The sequence below is a fragment of the Protopterus annectens genome, chromosome 7.part0 (assembly GCF_019279795.1).
Source record: "Protopterus annectens isolate FY-2018-M chromosome 7.part0, PAN1.0, whole genome shotgun sequence".
Taxonomy (NCBI): Eukaryota; Metazoa; Chordata; order Ceratodontiformes; family Protopteridae; genus Protopterus; species Protopterus annectens.
Genome location: NC_056739.1, coordinates 1,052,675,459 through 1,052,692,042, shown reverse-complemented (window position 1 = coordinate 1,052,692,042; position 16,584 = coordinate 1,052,675,459). Strand labels below are relative to the sequence as shown.

Genomic DNA, 16,584 nt, shown 5'->3' with positions numbered 1-16,584 from the left:
TGGATTTCTGTTTCTTTTTTGCTGCAAATATTTTATCCTTCTGTTACTCTATTAAACTGTTAAGTGTAAGACACCAGGAAGTATTATGTAACTTGAACAAACTGATTTATTTTGCCACTGGCGATAGTGTTATGTAAGGTAACTTGAGTAGATTGATTTATTTTTAATTTTGTGACTGGTCTTGGTCATTCTTTGCTAAACCTGTTTGCTCTCAGCACAACTGTATTAGATGTGAATGTATAGAACTGCCTGTTGAGACACTGTACTTGCTGTATGTTCACTTAGGGAGCCACAGATCAAGCTATTTCTATTTTTGCCTACCTATACTATTGCTAAGGCTGTGAGAAGTCTCTCTTTTTCAAACCAATTTCCACTCTGGTCTATCCCTGCAGTCATAAATCATAGTAGTAGGAAGAGAGTTACAATTAGGAATTGTGTTCCACTCTGTACATGAATTATGGTAATTTATGTGAACTGCAGAAATGTATTTGATATGAGCTGCCAGTGGTCTGTTGGCTGCTTATCGAAGATTATTCCTTGCAGGAGTGACAAGATATCCTATAATTACCCAAGGGTGGTACTACTGTTTATGTATCACCGCCTTCCCTTTCCATTTAGTGGTATGGCTTCCTCCGCGCTAGCATACCCCACCATACAGGGCTCCAAGGAACTCTCAGATAAAACTGGTTTGGGTTGCACGACTATGGTGGTAAAAGACTCTGTTGGTTGTTAGCCTACTACAGGCCTATGAACTATTAATGCATAACACATCAGAGTTTATGCAGTCAAACCGTCAGTTACTTTTTATTTTACATTTCTAGCTTTAAGGCAGCTGAAAAGGGAAACAAATTTCATACAGTCTTGCAAAAAATGGTCTAGAAGCATTAGGCATTCATCATACTGTGTTGACATTTTCTAAATCATTACCCTTATTTTCTGTGAAATGTTTTTGTGTGGTTTGAATCACAGAGCTGTTTCTTTTTTGATTTCCTGCATTGTTTTCTGTCATAAATAAGTTATATATTTAATTTTCATTCATTTTTCAGTTATTGAGATTTATTTCTGAACAAGCATGGATATGTAGAAAATGTCTGAGTCTTTGTCAGACTACAGTCAGTTTGAACAGGATGTATAAAGTGACAGTTCTGTCTTTATAGTGATTTATTTAACCGTCTTTTAAGTTAGGTGTTAATACATTGGCATGGCTAGCGTTACAAAGCTGCATTACAGTCTGCATGTAGAATTACTTTTTCTCTTAAAATGTTTTTTTCGTGTTGGCTTATAATAAATCTGCTTTTTAACAGTGCAAAGTTCATAACCCTTTTCTAGAAGGTAATAATGAAATTAAACTTCAGTACAGGACTTTGAGACATGCAGATTACACTAGTCAGTACAGCATGTTGCTTGTGTAGTTAACCCACTTGGATGTGAACTAAGCCACTGTGTTTGTATGTTAGCTCGTTCCAGTTAGGTAATGATCTTGAATTGTAACATTTCTTGCCGTTAACTGCCTGAGGATTCCATTTCGTAGTCCTAAAGTGTGTATTTTAATGTATATCTAGGGTAGTATATAAAGGGCCATATTCCAAAAAAAATTTCACTCCATATAATTGACTTACTCCAGTGTTAGCCTTCCCTGATTCACCTCTCAACTGTCCAGATTTTTACAGCATGTCCAGATTTGTGCCTCATATTTTTGGTCTGTTCCTCGTAAAATTTTTGGTTTTGTAACAAATTTGTGTGTCCAAGCATCTTTGAGATCCACTAATAACTTGCTTTGTGTTGCTGTTTGAGGCAGTCCAGTATGCCACCCATCTGTTACCTTTGCCCTGTTCTCTTCTGTCTTTCCTGTTCAGCTGCACCACCTGTGTGTCCCCAGTTTGTGTCCAGATCATAACTTCCTCTCACTTGTATAGTATAGTTCATTCTTTCAAAGCTTTTGTCACATGCTAATCCGTGTACCCTTCACTGTTTTGGGTAACTCTGTTTCATACAAGTATAATTTGCTTTTTATCTTTATGGTTTCCAGAACTGTCCACTTTACTTCCAGTGTGGCCTTGGCAGTATTTCTTCATCAGATGTAAATTTCCCAGAACTGTGCTCAATACTTCCAGTGTGGCTTTGGCAGTATTCCTGCATTACACTAAAGTGTACTTGTGAGAATTGTGCACAGTACGGTACTTGTGTACCCTCGGCAGTGTTTTGCATTAACTTTACATACATAGTACTACTTGTATGGCCTTGACCAAATACATCTTTTCACATTTCTGCATCTGATTTTACACTAGGCTTTGAAGGAAAACCTACCACCTCAATGTCATGTAAATCCAAGTTTTGGGTCCACAGTTATGGATCTTTGCAATAATGAGACATGCAGAGTCCTTGAATGTGCAGTAATCAGCTGACCAGTACTCTTAACATTGTCAATAAATACTGGAATTAAATTCAAACCTGAAATCTGCTGTGAAAAATGTAGTCAGTATAATAGTGTATTGGCAGGGGACCCTGCCTGACACACACCCAATTTAAAGCCTAGTTGCTTAGTGGATTTGACATGTTACATCTGAGACTAGGTATTGCAATAATATTCAAGGGCGTATAACACCAGAGTGAGAGTAATTAAGTAGTGGAAATGTAAGCCAGCTAAGACCTTCACTGTTATCCTGTTTGTTTTAGGGAAGAGCGTGATGTAAAACCTTTGCTGTGAATGTCATCAGTTCACCCCTCCCATTCATCATTACTGAGAACAGAAGCTTCTTTACTTCTGACCCAGCAAAGGTAGAATTTGAGCTGTTTATGTTGGGGGAACAATGGGAGGGTTCACCTTGCAGTCCCAGGTGCAGGCTAGAGTGACACAACAGTGATGAGCTTAAAATCCTGCAGGTAGGTCCTGTATTAAACTGATTCATAGATTATTACTAGGTTAAACTGCCCTTGTCGGCCATTTATCCCATACTAGAACAAAAACCTCGTATTTTGTGTCTGTCGGCATACACTAATTCATTATACCAAGCTAGTAACTAAAGAAGTAGTTTAAAAACAGTGAAAAACCAGAAATGGAACACCCAGAACAGAAAACATAAAGGTTAGTTCAACCACAAAAGACCGGTCAACATCATCAGAACAATCCACCAGCCCATTCAAGTAATAAGAATAGTAATTAAACCATTTTTGTTAAAACATGTTCAAACATGTATTATAAGAATGTTAAAATGCATGCTATATATTATGCCCTACAAAACCAATATTCTAAGGCCAGTGAATAATACCAGGCCACCATGTTGGAATTGAAAGCGTTGAATTCCAGATTACCATAACCATGATCTAATTGCATATGTTCATATCGTTCAAATATTCAGTAGGTAATGAATAAAAGATTGTTGATAATTCACTAAAAGGTTTTAAATAATACATATGAATTCAGATAATGGTTCTGTCAGAGACCCCTCACTAGAAACAGTGAGTACCAGAGATGCAGGGTTTGGATTCTTAAATTATTTAGGTAAAGACAGATATTTGTACATAGGATCCTGTACTGTTGCTGCTAAAATATTTCCCTGGAGATAACACCCTCTGCTGCTAACTCTCTCCTCCTGCTCAGTTTCTCAAAAAAATGTTGAAGTGGATTTTACAATGTTCTTTGATAATGTCAGTGGTCTGATAACTGTTTTGGGCTTATTCATAGTACATGGCCAAGTCCCATACAACTACAGTACTTCCTTTATCTGCCTTATTAATAACAATGTGTTTGTTAGAAGCCAAATCTTTCATAGCCTGCCATTCCCCTTAGTTATTTTTCCTAATAGTAGAATGAGCATGATATGTATAATGCAATTCCTTCAACAATTGTTGCTGAAACTGGCCACAAATTTTGAAACTAGTGCAGCCAAAGGGCTTGGAACGCCGAACTCAGAAAAAATGCCCACTTGGTCATGTAAATCCAGAATAATGTCATTCAGATTAACAATCTGCAAAAAGAGTATTAATCACTGGCCAAGATGTCTTCTGCATAGTATAAATATATTCTGTTACCCACACCTTTAAACACACATTCAGTGTAAAGAGAAGACAAAGACACAGACGACATGAACACAACATTCACATTTAATGTTACTTGGTCATCATTAATTGCATGTATACCCAGTAATGACCCCCTGTGTTGCTGCTCCAGCCTCTTCCTTCTTTCCTAAAGGATAATTATCATTTTCATTTTGGGAATAGGAAACAGTCTCTCAATCAGGTTTCAGTGGTTGAAGAAAAGAGTTCAGTTGGTGTGAAGTATCAGCTTTAAAAATTTCTTTTCTTACAGACGCATTATTTTTTAGCATAGACTGCTCCTTAGTATTCACACTTCTGCTCTTTATTCTTCCTAAACTTGGCCTTCCCCTTCCTGATGGTTTCCTTTAGATCTCTAGAAAATTTCTACATCTTAGCTTTTTTTCTTGATCGGTTGGGTGATTTTGTTTTGTTGTCAGCATCTCAAATTGCTTGCCAACCATCTCACGCGCTGTTTTTCCAGCACCTGATTCAATTTTTGTCCTTTACCTTATCACCCAGCCGCTCTCCTCTATTTGTCTTTCATAAAATCACAGCCACGAACAAGGAGCAACTAGCACAAATCAGAGTCATAAAATATAATTCTTTGTGCACACCATTTCCACAACTCAAACACACTCAACAACACTTCTTCAGAATGAAGGTAATCTGTGAGGAAGGAGAGCTCACCTTGACACCAACTGTGATATCTGCAAGGGATTTAATACCAGGTGTTTGACAGAGAAAGAAATAAGTTAACTTTTGGGCTTGCTGCCCCAAACCTGCTTCTATAGCCTTTTTTAAACTTAAGACAAGAAGAAAACAAAAGAAATACTCAGATTAGTCTCTTAAAAAAGAAAGATTCAGAGACAACATCTACTGTTTCGGCTCCATTATCAGAACCTCCTTTCAAGCATGCCAAAAAGTTGGATCCGAAACCTAGAGCAAATAAATCTCCACTGATTCCACTGATCTAGACGTGCGTTGATCATAACACCTCTCATCTCTCTGCCCCTTTTCTTGGCACAATCACCCCAACACCATTCAAAGCCTTCATCGACAGCCTCTTCCATTCAATCTTCTTCTTTCTCCAAAGCATTCTGTCTCGAGGGAGAGAGCTTTCTTTTTGTTTCAAATTAGGACTTCCCATTCATGTCAAGCAGAGCACCTCACTGGCCCTCTTCAAGAGAAATCTTGACGAGTGGATGGATAACAGAAAGTTCACCCACTCCAGTTGCTCTACTGGATATGGGCACTGTGAACTAACATTGGGTGGCATGGTGCCTGGACAGTTTTTTTGGGCTAGGCTTGTAAAGGCTCCAGGGCCATTAGGCTAGTACACATCTCTGAACCTATGAAAAGATTCAGGAAGTGTGTCTATGCTTCAGCGACCTTCACTGTTAGGTCACTGAATTACTTGGCATTTTTTATGAGACTTTAGAGGGATTTGATAGAAGAACTACCCAGATCCCTCTCTAGGACCACATCCTCTAAGGTAGAGAACACTATTTCCTTGCAGTTGGCTTTGTTTCAGTCCATTTCAAACTCATCCATGAGGCTTATCTCCCATGTGGCTAAAGATTCTCTCCTGGGCAGCAGGTTCAGGCATTTCCATCAGAAGACCTGCCTAGATCGCTTGTGTGACTTCATGGAACCCTTCGAATCTTCCATTGTCAGTACCCCTTTTGATGGCAGTTCCTTATTTGTGCCCAAAGATGAGGACACAATCTCTAGGTGTGAGCAGGAAGGCAAAACGCTATCTGCTGTGGGCGTATGTTTTTCAACCCCTCAACAGATCTTTTCTAGGAACCAACAAGGCAGATGGAAAATATAGTTCAGAAAATCCCAGGGACCCTTCCAAGATCTACATGGAGACAGTTCCCCCAGGGGCAGAGGTGGGACTCTAATGGAAGATGCTGTATCTATGGTAGGGGACTCTAATGGAAGATGCTGTATCTATGTTAGAGGTGGTCTGCATAACCACAGATCTAGGGATACTTTCTCTGACAGATCCTATCGGCACTCCTGAAAGGAGGCCTGACTGTCCATATCTGAAGGCAGTTGGGGGTCATCTGTCCTTGCACCAGAGAGCCTGGCTAAAAATTACAAAAGATTCATGGGTGCAGAGAATAATATCTAGAAGTTATGTAGTACCATTTTTCCATCCATCCCCACTAGTATCAAACAAAATCCCTGACGTTCCACCCAATCAGAGGGAAGCAGCAGCACTAAAAATAAACAAGCTGCTAGCAAAGAGCATCTTCCAAGAGGATCCCTAGACCAGAAAGAGTCCGGAACTTACTTAAGATTCTTTAGTGCCGAAGAAAATAGGGGACTGGAGACCAGTCTGGGATCCCAGCAAACTAAATCAATCAGTTCAGTATACAAAGTTTCGAATGGTCACAGTTCAGTCCATTCTAACTTTTCTGCACAAGTATGACCAGATGTGCCCAGTAGATCTTCAGGATGTGCAGTATCATATAGAAATGAAAAGATGGTTGAGATATCTATGCTTCTGGCTGGGAGCTAGTCATTACCAGTTCAGAGCACTGCCCTTTGGGGGTGTATGGCAGTAGTTGCAGCTCACTTGAGACTGTGAATCCCTGGTGTTTCTATATCTGGAAGATTGTCTCATAACTGCTCTGATCAGGTGCCATCTAATTCAATCTCGGGAGTACTTGCTCCATTTATGCTCTTGTCTGGAGATCTTTTGTCAATTACAACAAATCTCAACTCAATCCAACTCGGATATTGGAATTAATTGGTGCTGTTTTCAATGCAGTCAGTCAAGTAGCTTCTCTCCCTCTATCCAGGGTTCAAACAATTTAGTTCCAGGTCTGAAAGGTCATTCCAAGTTCTTCTCCTTCAGCTCGTCTAATCCTCCAGGTATTGGTATCTATGTCAGTGGCAATCACTCTAGTACTGCTGACAAGGTACCATGTGATGATCCTTCAGTGGACTGTTGCAACTCAGTGTGCCTTTCTTCAACAACCATTATCCAGTCAAGTCAAAATAACGCAAGCTTGCAAAAATTATTTTCTATGGTGGATCCATTGCAACCAAATACAAGAAGACCGTCACTTTGTTCTCCCTCAACCCAAGGACACAATGACCACAGACACCTCTCAGATCAGGTGGGGGGGTACTTCCTGAGAAGGATGTTCCAAGGTATATGGTCCCCCAAAGAGGCCAACATGCATGTCAGTGTCCTAGAAATGAGTGCTGTTGCCCTAGCATTGCAAGCCTTCTAAGACACACTCCCAAATGGGACTATTGTGATTCAAACTGACACTGTCTGTAATCTGGTACATCAACAAACAAGGGGAACCAGATCTTACCATCTTTGTGAGAAGCTATGAGATGATGGCAATGGGCAATCTCATCCAGTTGCTTTCTAATAGCCGCACGCATCCTGGGGAAGTCCAGTGTGATTGCAGACAAGTTAAGCAGGTCTGTTCTAATGCCTCATGAGGGCCAGCCATGCTGTGATCTGTTTGCATCTCCCCTCAACAAGTGCAGCATGTTGTTTACTTCACACATGACCCTCCTGTCTCCTTTATGCTGACCCCCAGCCCCAATACCTCTCATTTGCAAATTTTTCCAGAAACATCCCTTTCAAAGTGCACACTTATCCTCATTGCCCCTTACTGGCCTCGTCAGATCTGATTTCCCCTTCCTTTTGGCATCCTCTTTTACATCAGCTCTGGATTCTAGATCCAACTCCAGACCTACTGTCTCACCCAACAGAAACGATTCATCAGGCATTTCAAGCCTCAAGTTGATCGCATGGATTTTCCAGATGTTCTTCGTGTTTCACTGTTGCAGTCATCACTTATGGGTTATCCCTGCTGTGGTACCTCTTGGCCGGCCCAAATACCAGAGTCGGTGCTTTTCTGCATTGGGCTGCTGTTGCCTGTAGTCTGACGTCAGGTAGTCAGTAATATAAAGCAAGGCAGCCGATGCCATGACATCAGTCTTTCTTGCTGTGGAGCCCGTAGCAGAAGCAGTTCACAAGTGTACCGGTCAGTCACTACCATAGTTTGAATTACAGCTGAAAACATCTAAAGCCAAGTACCTTGTTGAGGATCCTTTTCTCTTGCACTAACCAATGTCCGAAAAAGTTAATTGTCTTGCTGTGGTAAGCAGATCCCACACCGAGACTTCCATTCAAACCATGTCACTTCTTTAGGCCCAGACCATGATGTCCCCCATTGCCGGTTCTGTGCCCTCTTTAATGCAAGAACCATTCGATGTAGAGCTCTTATTGTAGACGGGTATTTTCATCTTCCATCTTCGTATCCCGAAATGGGGTCTGTCAGCCAGCAGTCCGTGGACATTCCGAAAAAATGCAGCGATAGAGTTAGAGACAGACCACACAATGCTGACCACGACGACTCTACCGCTAAGCAGGTCATCAGGTCTCCGGAATTCAGTGTGGCGCTTTCGCAGCCCCTGATGCCCAATTCGATATCTATGCAGGCCTATACCGAGACCCTTTTGGAGTCCAGTATACCGCAGAAATCTTCTTCGTCTTCCCAGCCTTTGGCTGTCTCCACCTCGGTTGGGTCTGGAGCCACGACACTGGCACCTACTTCCGAGGAGGCCTCTTGCACTACCGAATCTAGACAAAAACTGACATCTTCTCATCCGACTACCGTTTCTCTCAGACTGATGGATACTCTTAGGCCTAGAAACCAGGCCACTCCTAGAAAATCGGCCTCTAGCCACCATCATGCTCCTACTCCACCACCCCAAGCACAAATGCTTAAAATGGCAGGGGATCTCATCTCCCTTATTAGGGGTAGTCAGGCCACAACTTCTAAAAGGAAAAGACACCCTTCTCCTGAAATTGACAGAACAGAATTCTGAGGAATCTGATTATTCAGATTTTGAAGAGGAACAACAACCTCTGACTGCTTATGAAGATTCAGATGCAGAGGAATCCATTCCTTCTGTCTCCCCACCAGAAGACCTTTAATTTGGGGAACCCTCCACACCCTCAGGGAACCTTTCCAATAGGAATCTCAGGATTTCCCCCAGTCTAAGAAAAGACTGAGAGAGTTTCTGGACCTGCCCCAGCACAGACCCCTGACCATCCACCCTAGTTTAGAAGTGGTGGGTGATGTTTGCCATGAATCCAGCTTAGCCCCTGACACCCTCCCTCATGCGCCCAGTAAACCTGACTGGTATTACAGAGTACCGGATTCTCACAAGTACCTGTACAGAAATCCTGGTGCAGACCCAGAGGTCATTACATAAGGACCTAAAGGAGCCAATACTAGTTCTGTCAAGAATCCTATTCCTTCTGACAAGGATTCCAGAGCTCTGAACAGATGGGGTAAAAAAGTATACACCTCTGCAACCTTAGCTAACAGAGCACTCAACTGTCAGTTCCATATGTTAAAATATCAACAACACACTTTGGAACTACTGAAAACAAAAGATTTTAACCTTTCCTGACTGTGCCAATTCAAAAGAGGTAGCAGATTTACTGCACTCTACTTGTTAAGTGGCCAAACACCCATTACACTGTGGATATGACACCCTCAAGTAGGGCAGCAGTGTCAGGATCCATCATTGGGGGACATGCATGGTTGACGGAACAACCTCTCCCTGATCATGTCAAGTCTAAATTAATTGATGCACCCCTGGATAAGTACCACTTGTTTGGAGTAAAAGCATAAGAGGTACTTAAAAAGATGGAAGACAAAGCAAAATCTATGCAAATAGTAAAAGATTTCTTTCAGGTTCAACCTCCCAGGTTCAGCAGGAACTTTCCCTCTAAACACTGGTCCTTTCTGAACCTAGCAGACAAGGCCAAGGTAAGCCCTGCAGGGACAGCAGACTACCCAGGCCCCTATCCCAGGGGCAGCAGAGAACCAAACAGTGGACCACTTCTGTCCCAAAGGCAGGGAGTTCTAAGCCAACCTTCTATGGAAAAAACTCTCAATAACTCCCTCTCCTTCCTCTGCCCTCTTTTCTCTCACCAGAAGCTAGGAGGAAGGCTCCCCCTCTGCTAGAAAATTATTTTTTTGTAACAAAGGACCAATGGGTCTTAAAGATCATTTTTCAGCAATACAAATTCACTTTTAACGAACTCCCAGTGCCAAGAGGGTACCCAGACTTGCCTCCAAATCAGTGGGCAGAGGCATTGAAACAGGTACAAACTCTCATATCCCAGGAGGCAGTAGAACCTGTCCCCTCAGATCAAACTGGCAAAGGCTTTTATTCCAGACTATTCCTTGCTCCCAGAAAAGAGGGCACTTGGAGCCCCATCCTGGATCTATCCAAACTGAACACCTCCATGGTAGTCCCCAAATTCAAAATGCTATCTTTGCAGCAGCTGCTGCCTATGCTGACAAAAAATGCCTGGCTAGTGACCCTAGACCTAAAAGATACCTACTTCCACATCCCCATAAGGGAATCCTGCAGAAAATTCTTGTGCTTCAGAGCAGGCTCACAACACTTTCAGTTCTCTGCGCTACCCTTTGGCTTATCTACTGCTCCCAGGGTATTCACCAAATGCTTAGCCCCGGCCATAGCATTTTGCAGACAGAAATACAGATTTACCCTTATCTGCACGACTGCCTCGTTCAGGCAGAGTGCAAAAAAAAAGCTTCTCCAAGACCTTCTCTTTGTCAAAACTCTCATAACTTCCCTAGGGTTCACCATCAGTGAGAAGAAATCAAAGCAAACACCCTCCAGGAAGATCATATTCTTCGGAGCACTGCTGGACACAGCATCCCAAATGGCCTTCCTATCCCCAGAAAAGCAGAGATTCCTGCTGCCTCTCTACTTTACCTAGCTGGCTTCCAGAAGACACCTCACTGTGTGGAAGTTCTTGCAAGCCTTGGGGTACATGGCATCTTGCATCCTTCCAATTCCTCTGGCCAGGCTTCACATGAGGAAACTTCAGTGGTATCTAAAGAACCTTTGGTGTCAGCACTCTCAGTCCCTAGAGACCTCTCTCCCTCTGATCCACTGTATAAGGGCCGAGTTTCTCTAGTGAGCAGGGGGCTGTACCAAGAACAAGGGTCTTCCCTTCATCCGCCCTACTGGACAGACCATAACCACCAATTCCTCAGACTTTGCATGGGTTGCTCACCTAGCAGGCGGGTGCACCCAAGGTCTTTGGGATGCCCAGCACTTTCCCTTACACATCAGTCAGAAGGAAATGATGGCAGTGCAAAAGGCTCTCACATCCTTCAAACCCCATCACAGGCCAGGGGTTCTTCTTATCAAAACAGACAACACCACAGTAATGTAGTATATCAACAAACAGGGATGGACCCAATCTTACCCTCTTTGCAGGCTCTTACCCTCTGTGCAGGCTAGCCATGAACATCTGGCTGATGGCCTCCTCTATGGGATTACACATAATTGCCCAATACCTATCCGGGATCAACAACACCCTGGCAGACCACCTAAGCAGAAACTTACTGGACCCCCACGAATGGCAGCTCTACAGAAAAAAATCTTTTTGCAAGTCATTCAGGAGAGGGGAACTCTGGAGGTGGATCTCTTTGTTTCGCACCTCAACCACCAGCTGAAAAAATTCTGTACCAGGGAGTATCACCACCTAGCATGGAAGGTGGATGCCTTGACCTTCCCCTGGAACTCTCTCTTTGTGTACACATTCCCTCCTTTGCCTCTTGTTCCCAAGGTACTGATCAAGATAAGGCAGGAGACACCAAAGGCCATCCTCATTGCTCCATATTGGCCCAGACAGCATTGGTACCTCTTACTGCGCAGCCTGATATTACAGCCTCCCAGGCAGCTTCCCCTGATCTCATACCTCTTGACCCAGGTGGGGGGGGGGTGCTGCACCCAGACTTGCAGACTCTCAAACTTTCAGCATGGCTAATAATTTAAAAGCAAACAAGGGGCCCCCGTTAAGCAAACAGGTCCTACACATTATCACAGAGGCCAGAAGGCCCAACACCAGAAATTCTTCACAGGGAAATGGAAAAGATTCTGCTCCTGGAGCCAGTCCAGAGGGGGCAGTATCTCATGACCTTCCATCCCTCTTATCCTGGACAACCTAGCCGAGTTACTCAATAGTGGCCTCTCTTTCTCTTCTATTAAAATCCATGCCTCAGCCATTTCAGCTCATTTCGATACAGACCAGCCCCTCTTCTCACATCCTTTCATTAAACAATTCCTCAGAGGGGCTTCTAATATCAGACCTCCCAGAAGGCCACCCATGCCAGCCTGGGACCTGAATTATGTTTTAGAAGAACTAACCTTACCACTTTTCGAACCTGCTGCTTCAGCAGAATTGAGATACCTCTCATGGAAAACTGCTTTTCTCCTAGCTATCACCTCAGCCAGAAGAGTTTCAGAACTTCAGGCACTTGTAGCTGTTGAGCCCTTCATCATTTTCCATGCAGACAGGGTCTTCCTGAGGACTAACCCCTCCTTTATGCCCAAGGTGATATATGATATGACCCTCAACCAGTCCATACATCTACCCACCTTCTTTCCTAACCCTCAGAACAAGGGGGAAATAATTCTGCACTCACTAGACATGCACAGACAGCTCATATACTACCTGGGCCATACTAAACCCTTCAGAAAAACAGACCAGCTTCTTAACAACCTTGCCCCAGGGGCAGAGGGGAAGCCCATTTCCAAGCAAACCATTTCCAAATGGATATCACACTGTATCCATTTCTGCTACAGACTACATGGGACCCCCCCCCAAGTCTTTTCGTACCCATTTCACTAGGGCAGCCTCCACTTTCACAGTATTACTCAGAGGAGTTCCCACCAGGGACATCTTGGAAGCTGCCACCCGGACCTCTGTCCGTACCTTTACAAAGCATTACCACCTACCTCTTTTCTCTAAGGCTAGGGCAGGGTTTGCCTCTACAGTTCTGCAGGGCATGCTTACCTGTGCCTAGGTCTCTAACTAATACTTCCACCCCTCTTCTCAGCTTTGGGAATCCTCCCACAGGTGATGACTGCAACAGTGAAACATGAAGAACATAGTACAGTTGTGTACAGTTACCATATATGTAGATGTTCGAGTGTTTGTTGCAGTCCTGGTTTCCCTCCCTTCTTCTGCCTTATATCCTCTTTCCCTAGGGGGACATAAGCTTCTCATGGTGGCTTTCAGCCACCAGGACCACCATATTTCCTTGTGCTTCTGACGGGTTAGGGTAAGAAAAACTGATGTGATGGCATTTGCTGCCTTGCTTTATAGCACTAACGACCTGACATCAGACTACAGGCAAAAGCAGCCGACGCAGAAAAATATTGACTCTGGTATTCGGGCTGGCCAAGGGCTACCACAGCAGGGATAACCCACACCACAGGGGATGACTGTAACAGTGAATACACTCAAACATCTACATTTATGGTAAGTGTACACAACTCTACTTTCCATTAATCACTAAACAGTCCAGGGTCTCATCACCTGTCTGTCACATCCTTTTATAATCCCACAAAGCTTCCACTAGAAAAGTTGACAAAATTAAATGGAAAAGATGTTTTTTGGGTACATAAAAATAATTTAGATCCCATTTCAGGTCAGATTTCTAATGTTCTTGATTTGTTTGCTATGATTTTCAATGAAGGGGCTAGCTCTTCAACTGTAAGAGTACAATTAGCAGCCATTTCTAATTTTCATATACAGGTGTGTGTCGCTTAACGTCCTTTTGCACAACATCTGACCGCATTTAGGTCCATACTGTGCTAAGCGGATGTAAATGAGGTCTGACATGCAGGAGGATGTTAAGTGAAGCACAGTGTAAAGTATATGGTGTTTGCTTAATGTTCTAGTTACTCAACGTTCAGTTGGATAGAGCCTATCCTGGACGTTAAGCGACAGTTACCTGTAGCAGTAAATAATTCAACTGTAGCATCTTCCAAACTTTGCAAAACCTTTTTTAGAGGAAGATATCTACTTAGACTTCCGTTAGGACCCTTCTCCTTTTTGGTATTTAAATATTGTTTTACAGACTTTAACCCAAACCCCTTTTGAACCATCAGCCAAGTGTGAACTAAAATTTTTGACCTGGAAAACTATCTTCTTGGTTGCTATTACTCCTGCCAGAAGGGTGTCAGTAAATACAGGGTCTGCCATCTAAACCCCCTTATTTGATTTTTCACAGGGATAGAATATCTTTATAGACCAGTCCTTCCTTTCTACCTAAGGTGGTGTCAGAATCTAATATTAATCAGGTTATTGACTTTCCAGTATTCTTTCCAAATTTCTCAAATAAAGGATGATATATGTTGCACCTTTTGGATGCCCACAGACAGTTACATTTCTTTTTTCACAGAACCAAAAATTTGAGGAAATCCAAACAATTAGGTAAACCAGTTTCTAAAGTGACTTTAGCCAAATAGTCGACTGATCGGTATTACGTTTGTATACAAAAAAGTGGGTTTGCCTTTACCAAAACCACCAAAAGCCCATTCCAGCAGATGTATGGCAACTTCTTCAGCCATTTTGTCTGAAACTTCCTTTGGATGATATTTGTGCAGCTGCACCTTGGGCTAACCCTCATACCTTTATTGTTCATTACAAATTGTATTTGGTCTGAAGGGGAAGAGCTGCCTTTGGCTCAGCTGTGCTCAGGAGTATCCTTCCTTAGAGTCCTCCCGGGAGTTAGGTAGCTGCGGACTCTGTCCCAACAGTTGAGGAAAGAATGAAAATGACAACATCAGATAAAAAAGTTATGTACTTAAAATAACATTCTGTGTTGTCTACTTATACTCTTCCTCAACTTCTCTCCCACCAGCCCCCTCCTTGCTTTACTCTTGGAAAGATTGAAGGATTCTGCAGGAACTGCTGTTCCTTTCTTAGAGTCCCAGTATCTGTTATGTCATAATTCCTTATGACTTTGCAGGTCTGTGGGCAGCATACAAGAGCTGAGGTATGTTAGGTGACTAGGGCATTATGGGTAAAAGGAGGAGCTCGAGAGTTTGTGTTCCATGAGCTGGAAGAAGCGGCAGAGTCCAATCTGAGGATCGGATCCAAACCCGACAGTTGAGGAATAATAAAAATGGACAACACAGAATGTACCATTATGGTGAGTACGTAACTTGATGCTGATGTTACCACTGGTGCAGAAGGTTTGAGTATGTACCTGTATGGAGTGTGATGGTCAAGGGTTTCCCTTAAGAATGAGCTTTGGCAAAGCATACTTCATTATCCTATTCTGGGGACAAGTCTTCTTTAAGTGGGTATTCCAAGACATGTTTTAGGACCTTGAAAAAAGTAAAAGTCTTTGTGAGGCATTTCTCCTTCCAGGCATGCCTAATTTTCTAGTACAAAGCCGCCCTCGGTTTGGATGAGGTCCTGTAAGCATTAGTCAGTTCTGCCCCCCCCCCGGCTCTTACAATCGTAGTCATTCCTCAGAGTGAACCTCACACTGGTAAACCATTACATTCCTGAGCACTGTGCAGCACTGTCCATGATAGCATTTTTCACAGCTTACCTAGGCTTTGAGGCAATCAGCAAAGATCGGTGGTTACTCATCATGGCCAGGGACTGCTGCATTTTAGAGCACTGAGGTCCTTGCCCCAGAAAGCATTCTGATCGAAGATCAAACTGTCTTCATAGAGCTTTTCGATCAGACCGTAGTCCGCCATGACTCCACTTTTCAGTTGTTCCTTCTTTGGAGCATGCCCAGGGATTTTACTCCCTATTTATCTTTTCAGAGGTGGTGAGGGACTTCTGACCCATCCCGCAGCATATCATGTTCAGCAATTGGCTTGTACATCAGGCTTTAACACTTCAAGAATGGTAATTATCATTGTGTGGCTTGTTAATTTGTAGTCTGCAATTTCCAAAGCATTTTGTGATGATTGCATAACCAAGTTGTTTGCAGTACTCTTGCTGGCATTTTCTTGCATGTCACTTTATCAGAGAACTTTGCTCAGTCTCTTGATGGAGTTGGTTGTGAACAGCTGAACACATGTTTAAGTAAAGTATTATTGTAAAGGAGGGAATGCAGACTTTGAGTACTGTAGTCACACTGGAGTGGGTCCCAGTCTACACTCCATTATGCTTAACTGCAGCATAGCAGACTGCATCATTTGGCCAGTTTATAACATTTTGTTTGACATCGTTGTGTTGAATCCACTGCACATAGATGAGGTTACTGAACTGTTTCCTGGGTTTTATAAATTTGAATGTGGTGTTTGATACTGTTTGTTGCACGTAAGTTCTTGATGGATATTGCAGGTGGATTACAGAACTGTAAATAGAGAGAACTTGAGGTTGCACTATGAAGGTGTCACTGTTTTATGTGAGTTTCAACATTTTTAGTTTGAGGAAGAAATACACTTTTATTAATCACAAATTAAGGAAAATAACAGTTATACTACTATTACTTAATGTTGCAAACTGATTTTGAGTTTTTATTTCCAGCTGGCTCAATATTTTCTATCAAAGAAATTCAGCTACAGAGGGATCCTGGTTACAGACCTCCTCCATACTCTGACTCAGGTATGTGAACTTAGCAAAGTGAATTTCTTGCAGTACTGACAAAGCCACAACCATTGTCTTGGAGATAAAACTGCAACATTTCAGTAGAA

The 16,584-nt window shown here is 42.7% G+C and overlaps 1 protein-coding gene across 6 annotated transcripts in view; it reads left to right on the top strand.

Moving 5' to 3' along the window:
• Window positions 1–16,584, top strand: part of LOC122806846 (cyclin-dependent kinase 17-like) — a 2,140,137-nt gene that overhangs the window by 1,980,253 nt on the left and 143,300 nt on the right. For all 6 annotated transcript variants that reach the window (XM_044077605.1, XM_044077600.1, XM_044077601.1 and 3 more), the window contains one exon: window positions 16,418–16,495. In XM_044077605.1, coding sequence (XP_043933540.1) covers window positions 16,418–16,495 — 78 coding nt within the window. The remainder of the gene's footprint in view (window positions 1–16,417; window positions 16,496–16,584) is intronic.